The sequence below is a fragment of the Cetorhinus maximus genome, chromosome 4 (genome assembly GCF_964194155.1).
Source record: "Cetorhinus maximus chromosome 4, sCetMax3.hap1.1, whole genome shotgun sequence".
NCBI classification, from domain to species: Eukaryota; Metazoa; Chordata; class Chondrichthyes; order Lamniformes; family Cetorhinidae; genus Cetorhinus; species Cetorhinus maximus.
The window spans coordinates 112,666,498-112,685,267 of record NC_135882.1 but is presented as its reverse complement, the minus strand read 5'-3'; the positions used below and the strand labels follow the sequence as shown (position 1 = coordinate 112,685,267).

Sequence of the window (18,770 nt, the reverse complement as noted above, 5' to 3'; positions counted from 1 at the left end):
TCTGCTGACTGGCCCATTGACCATGCAGTAAGCCAAGATCTACCACGAAGAACTGAGGCTTGAAGGTGCTTGTGAATACACAACAGGTTGGCTGCAGAAATTCAAGAAGCATCATGGTATCAAGTTTTTAAAAAAAGTTTGTGGTGGTAAAGCATCTGCAGACCATGACACTGCTGAAAGATTTATTGACGAGTTTGCTAAGCTAATTTCAGACGAAAATCTTTCACCTGAATAAATTTACAATGCTGACGAAATGAACCTGTTCTGGCGGTACTGAGGAGAGTGCGCCAACAGGTGTTAAGGATGCTAAGGGTAGGTTGACTGTCCTTGGTTGTATCAATGAGGCTGGGAGACACAAATTGTAAATTGGTTGTAATTGGTAAGAGCAAATGTCCCAGGTGTTTTTGGGCATTAGCTGTTCACTATTATGCCAATAAGAGAGCCTGGGTAACCAGGGATATGTTTTCTGATTGGTTTCACAACTACTTTGTACCAGAGGCACCTGCGCATTTTTGGGTGACTAGACTTGAGGAAAACTAAAATCCTGTTGCTCCTGGACAATTGTTCAGCACGCCCCCTGCCAAACCCTTGCTGAAGGACAATGTTTTTGGTTTTACTTTCCCCCCAACATAACGTCATTAATTCAGCTGATGGACCAAGGCATTCTTCAATCCATGAAATGTAAATATAAAGACTCCTTCTTGCATTGCATGTTTAGTGCTGAGAACAGCCACCTAGGGGTGGAAGGCTTCCAAAAGGAGTTTACAGTTAAGGATGCCATCTATGCATCTGCTAATGCCTAGTTGATAAAGACAATTTGACCAATGGCTGGCACAACCGTTGGCCCACAACAATGCTCACTGAAGACAATAATATTGACGCAGACTTTGAAGGTTTTCATGTGAACAAGGAAATTATCTGGTAAACCAGCTCTCTGAACATGGATAAGGTATATCAATGGAATCTGTGAATACCCTGGAGGCCGAGGTTATTGAGGAAGTGTTTAACATTGATAACAAGGCTCCCGTCATACATTCTTTGACTGACGGGGAGATTGCAGAAATGGTGTTACGCCAAGATCAACTTGATAAAAACAGTGATGACGAGAATGCCATAGTGAATACGGTAGAGAAAGTGCCCATTGATTATATCATTAAGGTATGTGGTGGGTTGATAGTTGCACTTGAACAATGTATATTTAGAAGTGAGCAATAATGTTAATCTACAAAATAAAAGACAAACTTATGAAACAAAATTCAATGGTGATGAAGCAGATGAAAGAACTATTCAAGAAAGAGTACATTGACACTCTGACCCTCCTCCTACAATCAGGATCGCAGATGGGTGGGAACTTATTACAGGCTCCCTGTACTTATTAATCAGTGTTACATCTTACTTATCTAGCCATTTTATTTACTTTAGACTATAGCTAGCCTGGGCTTAGGTTATTGTAATATCAGTAGGCCAAGTCCTATATGCGGTATCCAGAAACTGAAATCTGAAACACAATCGGCCCAGAGGATTTTGGATAATGGGTACTTGGCCTGCACTTAGGCACCTGGTTTTGTATTGAACACTTGTTTATATCCCAGCAATGGGAAAAACTCTGAGTGCTACGTTTAACCAAATTCCATTATTTTACTTGTTACAAGTGAGAAATTCCTGAATCATTCTATTGGCGGTCAGAAAGTACATTTCACCCAAATTTATGATGATGTTCTACATCCAAAATTTATCTCTTATTCAACAATATCCAGCTCTAAGGATTGAATTTTACACTGCTGGTGGGATCCACTGTGCAGGGGGATCTGGATGTCCTTGTACATGAATCACAAAAAAGTCAATATGTAGGTACAGTAAGTAATTAGGAAGGCAAATGGAATGTTGGCCTTTATTGCAAGAAAGTTGGAGTATATAGGTAAGAAAGTCTTGATACAGCTGTACAGGGCATTGGTGAGACTGCACCCTGAGTCCTTGTACAGTTTTGATCTCCTTAATTAAGGGGGACATACAGCAGTTCAGAGAAGATTCGCTAGGCTGATTCCTGGGATGTACGATTTGCCTTATAAGGAAAGCTTGAGCAGGTTGGGCCTATACTCATTGGAGTTTAGAAGAACGCGAGGTGATCTTATTGAAACATATAAGAATCTGAGTGGGCTTGACAGGGTAGATACTGGAAGTTGCTTCCTCTCGGGGGGAATCTAGAACTAGAGAGCACCGTTTAAAAACAAGGGGTCTCCCATTTAAGATGGAGTTGAGGATCGAGGAATTTCTTTTCTCAGAGGGTCGTTAAATCTTTGGAATTCTCTTCCACAGAGAGCAGGGTGAGTTAGACAGATTTTTGATCGATGAGGGAGTTAAAGATTATGGGTGACAGACAGGAAAGTGGAGTTAAGGCCACAATCAGATCAGACATGAATTTATCAAATAGTAGAGCAGGCTCGATGGACCAATTGGCCTACTCCTGCTCCTTTTTGTTAATCTTATGTGCGCATACATATAGCACACACTGATATACATGCATACAGTGTACATTGCAGGTATACACAAGGTGATCTACACATGCATATTATTCATTGTGTACATCAGACATTGCAGGTGTTAACAATGCACAGTGTATGGATAATCAACATCTGACAACATATGTGTGCCCTTTCTGATTTACAGATACAAGCAGTATACATAGCCAATGCTTGACATACACATTTGCAAAGAATGCAGTATAGACAAGCACTGGTGTAGCATACAGTAGACGTGCAGCATGACATGTATATGCACAGGGGGCTAAATTCAATAGTCCCTGAAACCCAGTGTAGGGATCATGGCATGGGATTAAGCTGTGCAGACTGATTGCAAAGAAGGTAGTGCATCAACTTCAGTCTACTTGCTGTTTCAAATTATTTTAGTGCCAGCCAGCGCTAAGGCTGGAAACCTGAGCAAAAGGTCATTATTGTGAGTGGCTAGCACCAGTTAGCTTGTGCTGCATAAAGCGAGCTTAAACTTCATAAAGAAAAAGTGCATTGTGCTTAAGAGTGGGTGCTGGCAGTCATGTAGGAACTGAAGCTGATCTGGGAAACATTACATAATGGGGCAACATGGCAAAGAGCAGGCTCCAATGTTTTTGGATGCTGCACTGACAGTCTTGAAGGAGGACATGGAAAGGAGAGATGTTCTGTATCCACAGGAGAGAAGGAGGTCCTTTTGACACATGTTCCAAAAGCAGTGGGAGCAGATAGCCATGGATGTCAATGGCAGGAGTGTAGCCCAAGGGCCGGAAGTGGGGAAGTGCATTGTGAAGCGAGTACTTGGTGAACCGAGTGCTTCGTGAATGTGAGCACTTTGTGAACCGAGTGTTTTGTGAACCGAGTGCTTTGTGAACCGAGTGCTTTGTGAACCGAGTGCTTTGTGAACCGAGTGCTTTGTGAAGTGACTGCTTGTGAAGTATATGTTTTGAGAACTTAGTGTTTTGTGAAATTGCTTTGTGAAGTGATCGCTTTGTGAAGTGATCGCTTTGTAAACTGATCGCTTTGTAAACTGAGTGCATTGTGAAGTGATCACTTTATGAGCTGAGTGTGTTGTGAAGTGATCGCTTTGTGAAGTGATCGCTTTGTGTAGTGATCGCTTTGTAAAGTGGTCGCTTTGTAAAGTGGTCGCTTTGTAAAGTGGTCGCTTTGTAAAGTGGTCGCATTGTGAAGTGATCGCTTTGTGAAGTGATCGCTTTGTGAAGTGGTCGCTTTGTGAAGTGGTCGCTTTGTAAAGTAGTCGCATTGTGAAGTGGTCACTTTGTAAAGTGATCGCTTTGTAAAGTGATCGCTTTGTGAAGTGATCGCTTTGTAAAGTGGTCGCTTTGTGAAGTGATCGCTTTGTGAAGTGATCGCTTTGTAAAGTGGTCGCTTTGTGAAGTGATCGCTTTGTGAAGTGGTCGCTTTGTGAAGTGATCGCTTTGTGAAGTGAGCGCTTTGTGAAGTGAGCGCTTTGTGAAGTGAGCGCTTTGTGAAGTGATCGCTTTGTGAAGTGATCACTTTGTGAACTGAGCGCTTTGTGAACATCGTTTCTATGTTTCTATTGGGGAGAAAGCGGGAGCAGGCTATTGAGTTGGATGATCAGCCATGATCATAATGAATGGCGGAGCAGGCTCGAAGGGACGAATGGCCTACTCCTGTTCCTAGTTTCTATGTTTCTATGTGAAGCGAGAGCTTTGTGAAGTGAGTGTTTTGTGAACCCAGCACTTTGTGAACCCAGCGCTCAGTCGAGAATTTGGTGCAAATGGGAATTTAGTGCAGAGAGGGAAGGATGTGCCACTCCTTATTCTGATGTTTTTCTCCAGTAACTGATGCTTTTCTTTTGTCTCCAATCTAGGAGAGTGTAATTTGTTATTGATTTTAGCTAACTAGTTACTAATTGAGCTAAGTAATTAAATAAGTAAGGTAAGACAGGACAGAACTGGTAATGTACTGTGACTGCAACATGTGGATATTTAGAGTCGCAATTTGGCTACCCCCCACCAGCCTTGGAGGCATCCACCTCCCTCCCTCCCTCCCTCCCTCCCTTCCTCCCTGCCTCTGACTGCAGCCGATGGCAAATTGCACAGAATGAATGAGACCTCCACATCTTGCTGGGATCTCAAAATTATGAGACCCTTGATCCGGGAACAAACCTGCTGCCATGTTGGCTTCACCATAGTGAGGAGAACATAACTGAGCATTGTTCTCATTCACTTTCCTCACGATTATTAGGGTGACCCTTTAGTTGGCCAATTGTGTTCACCTTGAACCCCACCCAGTCAAAAAGACCCTCCTCCCACTTCGATGTATCACAGTTGTACATTGAATGCGTTGCATAGCTGTAATTGGAAAGGTGGTGCACATAACTTTCCAGACTCACTCAACTACTTTCTACCCTCCCCCTGTCACCCACCAACTTCCACCCGTCACCACAGACCCACCTAATATTACCTTTACTCTTCCTTCTGTCACCCTTGAACCTTCCCCTGTTACCATGGACTGTATAACCGCCCACCTTCACATGCCTTGAGCCCACACCCGGTACCATCCCCATGCCCACCTTCACTCTGTCCGCTCCTGTTATCCATGCCACCTTTCTTGTCCCCTCCGTGAATCACCTGATGATACCTTCAATTATCAGACTCACACCCTGAACCTGTCACCTACCGCATCCCACTTCTCTCTCTGACTGTGACTGTTCCGTCCTACCACCAGTACCCTGAGTTCCCCTATCCACAGCCCCCCCTCCCCCCGCAACCCCCCAAGACCCAGCTGTCGACTGCACAGACCCTGCCTTCTAACATACTCCATACTCTCCATCTTCCCCAGACACTTCCTCCCAACCCCCCCAGCCATCCCCGGAAATGCCTCCCCAACTTCCCCCTGTAAACCTGTCTCTCCTGTCCAGCCTTGGAGGTAGCTGTGATAGATAGATGTGCCCGAAATGTGACCCCTTAAAGGTAGGGGAAAGCAGCATCTACATATATCAAGTTCATTGATGAAGTGAAGTTTGCCGGGTGCACATTAGTCATGTAGAGTTTTGAAACAGACCATTCTAATTATCTGCTGGTGGGGCAATTAATTTGGAAGGGGGAACGTGATTCCAGCGAGTTGGGCTTTCAATAATAATTCATCAGTTGCAAATGAATGTAAATATGGCTCCCAGCAAAGACCAGTGGGAGAGTCGAGCTGCCTTTAACCCGCCATCAAAGTCGGGAGAAAAAAATTCCAAACTAATTCCCGAAGGCGGAAAATTGACTTTTCCCATTACTCCAAATGTTGGCCCCCTGCCCGATTCCCACCACTAGTGGGAGCGGAAAATTCCATCCTTAGAGTGAATAATTTGCCTGTTTTGGATGGCTTTCATTCCAAGTTGCTAAAGTAAGTGGAGGGCTGGAGTTAATGGTGGGACTTGCCAATATTCCCCAGGTATGGGGGAGGTGCCAGAGGATTGAAGAGTCGCAAATGTGACACCCTTGTTGAAGAAAGGGTGTAAGGACAATCCAAGTAACTACAGGCCAGTTAGTTTAACATCAGTGGTGGGTAAGGTTTTAGAAACAATAATCAGGGGAAAAAAATCAACAGATATTTGGAGAGGTTTGAGTTAATTAAGGAGACCCAGCCCAGATTTGTAAAAGGTGCTTAGTAGTGCTTGACTAATCTAATTGAATTTTTTGTTGAAGTAGCAAAGAAAGCTGATGAAGGGAATGCAATGGATGTAGTCTATATGAATTTTAAGAAAGCATTTGACAAAGTACCACATAAAAGGCTGATTAACAAAATTGTGGCTCATGGAATAGGAGGGTCAGTGTCCAATTGGATTAAAAATTGACTTAAGGACATAAAACAACCAGTCGTGGTAAATGGTTATTTTTTCAGAATGGAAGTTGGTTGACAGGGGTGTTCCCCAAGAGTCAGTGCTAAGGCCATTGCTTTTTTTTTAATGTATATAAATGGCTTGGATACTCGAATACAGAGTAAAATATCATAATTTGCCAATAATACCAAACTTGAGGGAATGGCAAACAGTGAGGACGATAAAAATTGACCGCGACAGAATGTAGATGGGCTAGCAGAATCAGTAGATGGAATTTCATATGGAGAAGCGTGAGGTGATGCATTTTGGCGGAAGGGATATATGGAGAGGCAATATAGACTTAATGGCACAGTTCTAAAGAGGGGCAGGGACAGAGGGACCCAGGGCTGCATAGATCATTGAAGGTGGCACGACATATTGAGAGAGTGGTTCGCAAAGCATATGGGATGTTGGGCTTCATAAATAAGAGCATTAAGTACAAAAGCAGGGAAGTAATGCAGAACCTTCATAAAGCTCTGATTGGGCCACAACTAGAGTAGTGCATCCAGTTCTATTTGCCACACTTCAGAAAAGATGTGAGGGTTCTAGAGCATGCAGAGAAGATTTAAAAGAATGTTCCAAAGATGGGGAATCCTTGTTACGACAAAGTTAGATTGGAGAAGCTGGCCTTAGAGTAAAGGAATTTGAGGGGAAATTTGATAAAAGTGTACAAGATTAGGTAGATAAGGAAAATCTGATGGCACGTGTACCAGGACGCACAGATTTAAGGTTTCGGGCAAGAGATGGCGGGGGGGGAAATGTGAGAAAGGACAATTTTATGCAGTGCGTGGTAATAATCTGGAACTGACTGCCTACGAGGGTGGTAAAAACAGGGATAATTATTGATTTCAAAAGCAATTGGATGTGCATTTGAAGGAAATAAACTTGCAGGGCTACGGGGATAGAATGGGGGAATGGGACTGACTGATTTGCTCTACAGAGAGCCAGCATGGACTCGATGGCCCAAATGGCCCCCTTCTGTGCTATAAATGACTTGAATTGGACTGTATGACTATTTTGAAGAAGAGCAAGGGAGTTACCCTTGTGTCCTGGCTAATATTTATCTCTCAATCAACATTATAAAAAATCTGGTCATTATCACATTGCTGCTTGTTGAAGTTTGCTGTGTGCGCATTGGCTACGGTGTCTCCTACATTACAATAGTGACTACACTTCAAAAAGTACTTAATTAGTTTTAAAATGCTCTGAGGCTTCCGGTGGTCATGAAAAGCATGATAAAAATGCAAGTCTTTCTTTTCCTTTACCTGCACTCATACCCCATCTTCTGAAAACAAGCAGAAAAAACATCCCAACTCCATATAAGCCACAGGTGAATACAAGTAGTAAACTTAGACCCCAATATTGAAATGAAACAGATAATACTAGAAAGATGCAGAAGGTAAATCTTTGGAAAGAAGTGAAAATTAACATTTTGGGGGGTATGGACCCCTTCAAAACTGAAAAATTAGAGTCAGGCAAGATATCATTATTTTCCTCATTCTCTTTTCCTGATTGTATTCCAATCTTGTTCTCCCCTTCTTAAATTAAAAATGGGTTGACAAATGACATGTGAACTTGTCTGTCCTTTCCACAGATCCTGAGTCATTTGTTGTGTGTTTCTTACATTTCAGCATTTGAGCATTTTGTATTTTACATGATGATATTGAAACTGTTGATGTGACAGTTTTGAGATGAACCTTCCTTGTGATATGATTTAAATACTAACCTAAAAATTCAACATTGGAGCCCACTATTAGTATCTTAACAGCTGTTGCAAATTGGGTGTGGCTTGTTATAACGTATGTATGTCCTACAACAGAGTTCTGGGAATAGTGGAGTCTACAGTTAACATCCCTTTTCTCTGCTGTAAGTGCAGTGTAGGCAGCTGTGGCTCAGATCTTTTTAAAAGAAAGCTAATCTTAAGAAACTTGTAAGGGGTATAACAAAGGGTTTTGAGGTAATTGAGATCAGATGTTTGACAGGAGTAACTTGCCCTAGGCTAATGGTATCACAAGTAAAATACAGGCACATTTAAAGAAATGGAAAGCACTGCTGTTAATATTGGGATTGATTATTATCCAAAGAACTGTAGCCAAATCCAGATTGCTTAAGGGACTATGAAAGGGGTTCTTATGTATTTGCTAATAAATTTATAAAATACTTTTTGATGCTTCATGATTTCTTCCTTTTAGTTTTTCCCCTCTCTCAGGGAGAAGCAACACAAATCACTCCTTGACACATTGAAGATTGGGGAAGTGCGCTCATGTTGAATGAGATAATTATATTAATGGCTAAATGTAGCCTTTGCATCATGGGGTGTTCCACTCATAACCTAAAAAGATTTGAAAAAAACTTGATCCATGTTATTCAGGCATCACTGAGACTCTAATGCACAACCATCTGGTTGGGAAGCAGGCATTGTACTGTCTAGGCTACAAAACGGTCATGATTTATTCATTCCAACAGATGTTTGGATGATGTAAGTAATTAATTCCATAATGGCATGAATTTTGTGTTTCACCACTCCCAAAGTTCCCACTGACTTCAGTGCCTAGTTTTACAACAGCACCTGCTATCAACTTTCTTCCAGAGTTCTCCACTGGCGTGTTGTTCAGACTTTTTGGACACATTTTGTCATAAGATGATTACATTGACACACATTGCCCTGTATTTTTAATTTTATTTAAACATGGCGAAAGAACCAGGGACGACATGTGGAATTTTTTTTTAACAACAGGTGGTTAGAATTTGGAATGCACTGGCTGACTGTGGTGATCATAAATTCAATTGCAGCTTTCAAAACGAAACTGGATAAATACTTGAGAAAAAAAATTGCAAGAAAGAGTGGGAAGTGGGATAAACTGGATTACTCTTCGGAAGAGTCGGCACAGACTCGATAGGCTGAATAGTCTCCCTCTGTGCTTTACCATTATTTGATTCTATGGGCTGGATTTCACGTTTGGCAGAGGTTCACACGCCTCAACTGCAAACATTGGGGCCGAGCCCACTGCTACTCTGATGGCTTTCCCTGCAGCAATTTAATGGCCGGAAGGCTCTTCATTGGCTTAGGGTGAGACTTCTGCCCCCATCTGGGGAGGAAATCTCACCTTTGAGAGCTGCCAACCAATCAAATGGCTGGCAGCTCTCTGGTCCCAGCAGCATCACGGGCCACTGTTGGGACTACAGCCAGGCCCCAACGGAGATCACTGCTGGAGTCTGGCAGTTTGGGGGTTAGAGGTATCGCCAGGGCCAGGCTAGTAGGCTGGGAGGAGGGTTTGAGGGACTAGGGTGTAAGGTTAGGTGGGGAGGGGAAATATTAGTGGGGGGGGGTGCGTGCGTTAGACCTTTGGGGGGAGGGATGGGAGTCAGGGTGGGGGAGACCTCCACTGGGCCCAGGGGCCCACAAAGGAGATTGCACCCTCCTTGCTTGCCACCAGTATGTGCACTGAAAGCTGCTGGGCTTCACACTTGGCATAGGCCTCCGCCTTGACACAGAAAATTTGCATCGGGGGTGGAAGCACTCAATTGGCCCATGGGTGGGTGGGCTGTCCATCGCTGCCCATGCTGCGTGTAAAATTGCAGCTGGGCTGGGGGTGGGTGGGTAGGTACTGGGAATGTCACCCATGGCATTGCGCCCAATTTTACTTCCACTGCCTGCCTGCCAACCCATCCTCAGGGAAGCATAAAATTCAACCCTATGATTCTATGCTGCTGCCATTTTTGGTACTTCAAAGGGGAAACCAGCACCAAAAAATTATTGGGCTGCCATCATAATCTGCTGACTCTGTTTTCAAATGAAACTCCTTCCTCACAAGTATTAACTGAGTTCAGAATGAAGCAGAGTTGAGTGTCTGGTTATTGTGTCTTATGATCAGCTGTTAACTTGTCCAACTTATGTGATAACAGTTAAGTTAAATGCTGCACGCAAACAACAACCATTTTCACCAGGGGATAAATTTTACTTATTTGTGACTCTAAACTACCAATCACCGAAGAACATATTTTACTGACTTTTGTGTCAATTTAGCTATAAATTACCTAATAATGGTACCTTTACCTAGTAATGCCTCTCATCTAGGTAATAAGGGTTTACCTGAATCCATTCCAAACTACTCCAGGTGATATAATTTCAGATTTTGAACGCGAAAATGAAAGTAACTTTCGAACAAATGAAAAAGGACAAAGGGGTAAGGGATTCCTGTTTAGCAAACACTCGCCGTTTTACACATTCACAATTGTAGGACAATTTAATTTTTACATACAATCAGCAACTTCAAAAGTGTAATTTCCCCCTGGCCTTTTCCTCCGATTTCCTCCTCTTCTCTCCTGAAGGCAAAGGCTCACTCTTGGTCCCATAGGTGCCAGCTTTCCTCCAGAAGCTATCAAGTAAATCTATTCAGAATATTCCACTGCAGGAGGAAGGCTGACTACAATCTTGTGCTCATCTAACATTCGGACACACATTGTTTTCAGCAGGTATCATTGGATAGTGATCAAAGACAAGAAGCCTAAGTAATGTCCTCTCACTGGAGCCACTCATGTGCCCAGTCATAAAGTAAAGAAAAATTTGCATTTTTTAATCACCTTTCACCACCACTGGACATCCCAAAGCACTTTCCAGCCAATGAAGCATATATTTTTTTGAAGTATAGTCACAGAATGATTTCATTCACTGCAGATCATGGACAATATAGAGATCTTACAGATTTTTATATCTCAGGCCTCAGGACTGAGTCTGGTCTCTTCAGTTACTGAAGGGTGTAAGAGATTACAAATGGGCAACATAATGAAGTCCATTTCTATCCTCCTTCAACATTTGCACACATACAATTTCAGCAGGGGTCACTGCATGATAATTAAGAATACAAATTCTAGCCAATTTTAATAAGCCAAAACTTGATCAATTGAATGATGGTTGAGTGTTTAAATTCTTAAGCAAGAGAACTACAAAGTTCTAATATTTCCAAGCTACAGTAAAGATCTAAAACTAAGGAACATAGACTAACAGTGCATCGATTGAAAAGTTTAGACTAGTAGGCTATTCGGGTCGTGGAAAAAGTTAAAAATAACCGAAATCTAAAGAGAAAATTATGAATATTACAAATCCCAAAGTGGCTATGGAAGCATTAAAAACAGATTTTGAGAGGGCCGAATGTGGAAACAGATTTTGAGGCATTAATAAGTCATGTTTTTACTCAACTAAGCAGCCTAAATTTTCCATTTCAGGAACATTAGCTCCCAGGTGTAACTTGAGCACAAAAATCTTCAGAACCCTCAAGTGACAAAGAAAGCACAGCATAATACATAAACCTAATTATGGGTGGGTATATTATACCATTATTATTGCAGCACCTGTGCTTCTACAGCATCAAATCCACTATCACTGTACACAATAGGACATTTAAAGTTAAAAATCTCCAAAGTATTTCACAGACATGATGCCAATGTTGAAGAGATTAGAAAGGTGGCCAAAAGCTTGGTTCAAGAGGTTGGTTATAAGGAGGATCTAAAAAGAGGAGAAAGGGTTAGAGGAAAAAGAGTTAGAGAGGTGAGAGGGTTTAGGGTGGGACCTGGACTGAATCCATGAATGCCAAGAGTGGGAAGTTGGGATGGAGGATGCACAAAGTTAGAGTCAGGGGTGGAAGAAATTACAGAGATGGGAAGGAATGTGTCAATGGAGGGGTTTAAAGAAACGAATAATAATTTTAAGTTTGAGGCTTTAGTGGCTCAGGAGTTGAGGGTTTAGGGGTTAGGCCAGCAAGGATGAGGTATGGGAAAATTAGTCTTGGTGGTGGATTGGATACAGGCAGCAGAGGTTTGGACATATTGGACGGTTGCAGCATTGATTATTGGAAGACTAACAAGGAGAGTCTTAGAGCAATCATTTTGTGTTCAACAAGACAAGATTGCAGGTTTTAGCATCAAATAGATTGAGGCTGCGGTAGAATTGAGCTATGTTACAGAAGCACAAGTGGGTAGTCCTTGTGATAGAAAGGATATGAGGTCAGTCAGAAAAGCAACTTGAAAGACTACAAACCAGCCTAAGACAGTGGCAGGGAGAGGGCTAGAGTCAGTGGTGAGGGAATTGAGTTTGTAGCAGAGACCAAAATGATGGCTTTGATCTTTTCAGTGGTTAGCTGGTGGAAGTTAAAAACTGGATGTCAGACAAGCAGTCTGTTGTGGTTTTTGGAGGGCAATCATCTAAGCACCAGGATATCACTGCAGGAGTTCCTCAGGACAGTGTCCTATGGCCAACCATCTTTAGCTGCTTCATTAATGACTTTGCCTCCATCATAAGATCAGAAGTGGGGCTGTACAGACATTAAAAATCAATAGCCTCAATTTTAACTTGGGTGGCAATCAGGAGATGAGACATTAAACTTCCCTGTTATTGGCAGAAATAGGCGAGGGCAATTTCAATGCCAAGGTCTCAGCTGCATCAGCCCTGTTGTAGTTCTGTCCAAAACCAGTGGTTTGGACATATTCCTGGAGGTTTCATTACTTGACCTTTTGCTTTCAACTGCCCTACACGGTCAAACAGCCTTTCAAGCTTCGTCCTATACAAAGTCTAGTCGATCCAAAGCCTCAGATCAGACACATTGACTTCCCGGGTCTTAGCGTTGCCTGTTTTTCATCATTGGTTGACTGTTTTAACTAGCATTTCCTTTTAAAACCAGTGGCTCTCTTAAAGCTGACTTGGCATTACCAATAGTGTCAATTACCTGGCAGGCAGTGGCAGAAGATTGGTCAGCAGGAAGCACCCACCAGGGGCCAAAGGAATATTCCCAAGCGCTCAGGTTGTGAGCAAGGGAAGTGAGAGGAATCCCGGGACAGGGAGGCCTAAACTTCATTGTGGAACTTAAATGAGCTCTCCTACACCTCACAGCCCCCAAGGAAAGTCAAAAAAGTAAAAAGACTTCCCTTTTCAGGCCTCTTCTGACTCTGCCTCCTCCTACTGTAGGTACACCTGGCAGGAAAGCCACAACCACTTTCCCACTCAAATCCACAGTTAAAATAGTTGTTAGGCCCTGAGAAGGTCATTGAAACAAATTTGCATATTTAAAGAAAGACAGCACCAGTTTCCTGCAGTCATCCATGTTGCCTGCTCATAAGAGTAGGTTAAAATCATAGGCTGTTGAATTGATGTGGGACATTAGCTGCTAAGTCTTATTTTAACCACTCAGTTTCCACTGAGCAGCAGCATTATAATTGCACCTAATATCTGTGATACAGGGAACTACCCTAAGCTTCCTCTAGTAGATAAAGCTCACGGATTTACATCCTCTTTCAGAAATAGCTAAATCTGCACTGTCTGCAGTCCAGCACATGGCTCATGCATTTGTTAATTTTCATTAACGAAATTAAGAGTTGGCTAGGATGCAATTCTGCCTCTAACATTCCTGTAAAATACAGATACTGGGAGGGTGGTGGTGACTTCTTTCATAAATGACTGTGAAATTATAAGTACTAGGATCTTGGGAAGCTGAAATGGTGGAAGAATGACATTTTCAGCTTGCAATGTGAATGACACCCAGTAGCACATTCATGAGATTCCATCCTTCCAAAGTTGGGCTGTACCTAGAGAAAACATGTTGAGTGAAATGACAGTAGTGTTTATACATCTGTAATTGGTGTGTTTCTGGTTGGAACAATTATAAATTAAGTATATCAAATATATCATAAAATATTAAGTACATTGCCTTAAGTGCTATGTTTCCTATAATGCATTAATATCAAAATGTTGCATATACTGATTAACAGTACTGATGATAAGTATTTTACTAATTAGGTACTTAGTAAATGAGCACGTTGACAAACATCTAATGTAACTCACCATGGACAAAATATTTGGAAGCTCAAATATGTTGGTAAGAAATAGAATATCGTAAAGGTTAATGAATCCTACCTGGAATAGGCTGAAGTGGAAGTAAACCTTCTGTTTTACGGATAATTTTAGGAACTTGGCTTGAAAATCGGTGACCGGCACTTTTCAACATAACGATTTCTTTGGAATGTGATTTCACGGTTTCATTTATCTGACGGGCACAGTTCCAAAGACTGCTGACATGTTTGTTCAGACCATCTTTAATTCTCTGCAGACTGCCTGAAATGTCATCTAGTTTACTGCAAACATTCTCAATGTGGGCCACCCTCCTGTCAACATGGGAGACTTCCTTCTGGATCCCCTGAGTACTGTGTTTACACTCACTAATGTCTTCAGCAAGCTGACTTGTTAGCTGCTCCAATCGTTCCTTCATTTCAATTAACTGACTACTATTATTGTTCTGGAATTGGGATTCTAGGTTTTTATCTGTTTCTTGAAGTTCGTAAATCTTATCCAGGAGTTCCCGCTGCTTCTTTGTTAAAGTAGACTCAACTGTTAGGAGTGTTTCAGTATTCTTTTCCAGACCTTCCCACTGTGCTTGTACAGAGCGCCCAATATTGTTTATGGTGACTTTTAGTGAGATGATTTCTCCTTGTATCACCTCTAAGTCTTCATTTTCTTCCATCTTCTTGAGACCTTCATGAACTGTATCATTCAGAGAATTAAAGAGGATGAAGTTTTGTTCCGTTTTTAATAATAAACCTTTACTGTCACTTTTGCAGGTTTCTAAATCCATTTTGATACCCTGCATCTCCTTGATAACAGAAGCACAACCAGTCAGGCATACATTTTCTAACTTCTGCAACCTGTTCTCAAAATGGTCCATCCCATTATTGATATGATCATTACTGGAATTCAGATCACTTTGATGTAATGATGCCAGTTCACTGACTATTGCTCCAGTAGAAGTAATGTTACTAATTAGTATAAAATCATTGTTATGTTTAGTTTCTAATAATTGTAGCTTCTTTTTTAGAAGTTCCTTGACACCATCAACCTCAGTTTCAATGAGTCCTCTGAGACTATACTCAATATAAAAACAATGTTCTTCAGCATTCTTCTCTGTTACATTTATTCTAGATTCAATTTCTTCTAACCTCTCACTAAAAATATCTTCAAGATTAAGGGTAGTGAAACGCTTCACTTCATTATCCAATCTAGCATTCAATAGCCTGTTGGCATCGGCAATTCTGTAGACCCTTTGATCCATGTTGTTTAGTTGCTGCCTTAAAGTGCCTATGGGAGCACAGCAGTTGAAATGGCCAGGTGATTTTTGTACAAGAGTTCTGAGGTCATTGATCTCCTCTCTCAGTTCAGTCTCTTTCTCATTGAGCAATTCTTCCACATGTTCATAGTGTGATTCATTTTGTTCACATTGCTCTTTGAGAGACATTAACTTATACTCACAGGAATTTTTCAGATCTGCAAATTTAATGTCAATGCCTACCATTAACTCTTCCCTGAGAGTTTCAAATTTACTATCAATGTAAGACTGATACAAGTCTCCATTGGAAAATGGAGAATAAGTAGAAACAGGTTCTTGAACTGCTTCCATTAGCTTCTTCAACTGTCCATTATGTCCAGTAACCATTCCGTGTAGTTCATCCAGCATAACACTCTTGGTCTTTAATGTGTCCTTAACTTCTGTGAGTTCAGACATCATTTCACCCATTCCAGATTGATAAAATATGTTTCCATTCTCTCGGATGACTGGAACGTGGGGAGTTTCAAAGCCAAGAGCACTGCCAGGTAGTCTCATGTTGCCCAGTAAAGTTGCAAACATTTTGCTGGTATCTTCCTGGACGCTGTGCCTCAGGTTGTCACTCAATCCTGTTACTGAGGCCTGCATTTTTTCCAGGACCTGGTTAAGGCGTTGTACCTCATATTCCAACTGTTGAATTTTCTGTCCTTGGGCATCAGTAGAAGACAGTTTATGAACTTGGCTGTCTGTAGATTTGGGTACTAATGAAAACATACAATAGTCAATATATTAGCTACAGAAAGTATGTATTTTTATCTGTACAGTGAAAATAAACTGTCAAATAAAATAGCTGATTTTTAAATATCTAAAAATCAATCAAGCATATAACACAAAACCTAATAACATCATTTCTAGTCTGCCAATAGGGCAAAAAATAGGGTCAGTTGGCTGGATGGCTGGTTTGTGATGCAGAGTGATACCAACAGCACGGGTTCAATTCCTATACTAGCTGAGGTCATCCATGTCAATGCATTCTCAAACTCACCTTGCCTGAGGTATCCCTCAGGTTAAACTCACCACCAGTTGTCTCTCTCTCTAATGAGGGAGCAGCCTGTGGCCCTTTGGGACTACAATGACTTTCAATTGTTATAATGCAACCTGTCTGGACAGTAGAGCAAAACAGCCAATCAGAAAAATTCAAACTGCAATAATAGCTTTACTAAAGTGTTTTAATCTCCAAATAAAACCACCATGCACATTTTAAACACAATTGAATTTCAATGTTACATTTATTCTAGGTTCAATTTCTTCTAACCTCACTAAAAATATCTTCAAGATTAAGGGTAGTGAAACGCTTCATTTTATGATCTAATCTAGCATTCAATAGCCTGTTGGCATTGGCAATTCTGTAGACCCTTTAATCCATGTTGTTTAGCTGCTGTCTTAAAGTGCCTTTGGGAGGAAGGCAGTTGGAATGGCCAGGTGATTCTTATAGAAGAGTTCTGAGGTCATTGATCTTTTTCAGTTCAGTTTCTTTCTCATTGAGCAATTCTTCCACATGTTCGTAGTGTGATTCATTTTGTTCACATTGCTCTTTGAGAGACATTAACTTGTACTCACAGGAATTTTTCAGATCTGCAAATTACATGTCAATGCGTACCATTAACTCTTCCCTGAGAGTTTCAAATTTACTATCAATGTAAGACTGATACAAGTCTCCATTGGAAAATAGAGAACAAGTAGAAACAGGTTCTTGAACTGCTTCCCTTAGTTGCCAACTGAGACCCTTTACTTCTATTTCGGTAGTGCTCTGATACTCTATCATGGCAGTGCTCATTTATTGAGAAATATTACGAAAATCAGATGTGTTTTAATTTGAATCTTAACCATTTGACTACCTACAATTCCCATATGTCTGTCTACCCTTGATTAATGCTGTTAATGTTCAAATGGTTACTACTGCCCTTTTTTCAGCAATCTAGCCTTTGTAAGTCAAAAAATAATGACAAAGGTGAAGGAATATCATTAAGAATTAAATTCTAACTGAATTAGACTAATGTATGAAAAGATCCCTACAAGAAATATATATTTTTCAATCTCCTGTTCACAGGCTGTTCCAACAAATGGGGTTTCACATGCAGTCTGTAAAAAATGGCAGCTCGTGTCGTAGACTCATAGAATAGTTACAGCACATTCGGCCCATTGTGTCAGTGCTGGCTCTCCATTTCCCCCACACCCACCCCTTTTCCTGTAGCTCTACAATTATTTTCTGTTCAGGTACTTATCCAATTCCCTTTGAAAGCTCCAATTATATCTGCCTCCACGACACTCTCAGCTAATGCATTCGGATCCTAACCATTAACCGTTGCTGCAATAAAAGGTTTTTCATCATTAATCAAGTTTAAGCTGACTTTTCATGTCCCTTCATTTCACTGATCATTTGTACTCTGTAAAATATGTTCAAAGATTAATGAATGTTAGTGAATCACCCTGGCTTTGTCCAGGGAAAGTTGGAATGAAACCAGTTTCCCTCAGAGTGTATTGGTGATGCTGTAGGTATAGCTATGGGGATCTGCAACTTCTGGAGCATTTAAAACACCATCTCATGATTGAAGTGTGCTGTTGCAGCTGTAATTCTGTAGCAGAACAATGATGCCCAAATAAGACAAGTGCAACATTTAACAGATTATAAATTGATCTTTGATCTTGTGTAGTTAATAGTGATGTTGTTTTTTTGTGTTTGTAACTTACTATTTCTGTCTATAGACCCTCCCCTGCTCTATCACTAGCTATGTACTCACTAACCTAATATGGGTCAATGAGAGTTATTTTTGATGGGGTAATTTGGTTTGGACTCAGTCTGTACATTTTCTGTATGGGACTGCACACTGAGGAGCCTCACACATTCTTTCATGACTAATATGCCTCCTATTATGACCTATTCATTGGCGATGGGCAAAATCTCTGAGTCATTGGAGGAGGTCACTCAGGAAAGAGCCCAGAAAAAGATTATTTTAGACCATTTACCACAGTTATCTGTAAACGGTCTAAAATTGTGCACTGGGCTATTATATCCATCTTTCAGGCTAGCATTTTTATCCAAATATTGCCACTCTTTCAGCTATGGGTGCTGCATCCTGCTTCTAAACCACAACCATCACTGCTTCCCTGTAATACTTGGTAGATCCAAGGAAAATAATGGTCTACTCAAACAGTAACTGTGCATTAAGCAAAGCTTGTAATTTCAAGCAATTTTATACACAGACTATGGTAAATAGCTGCTCTTTGAAATGAAGGACTCACTCTTCTCTTTCTATTTGATGT

The 18,770-nt window shown here is 41.2% G+C and overlaps 1 protein-coding gene across 1 annotated transcript in view; it reads right to left on the bottom strand.

The window, feature by feature from the left end:
• Positions 1-18,770, bottom strand: part of LOC144679818 (EMILIN-2-like) — a 75,249-nt gene that overhangs the window by 29,414 nt on the left and 27,065 nt on the right. Inside the window, exon 4 of the mRNA XM_078540636.1 lies at positions 14,267-16,207. Coding sequence (XP_078396762.1) covers positions 14,267-16,207 — 1,941 coding nt within the window. The remainder of the gene's footprint in view (positions 1-14,266; positions 16,208-18,770) is intronic.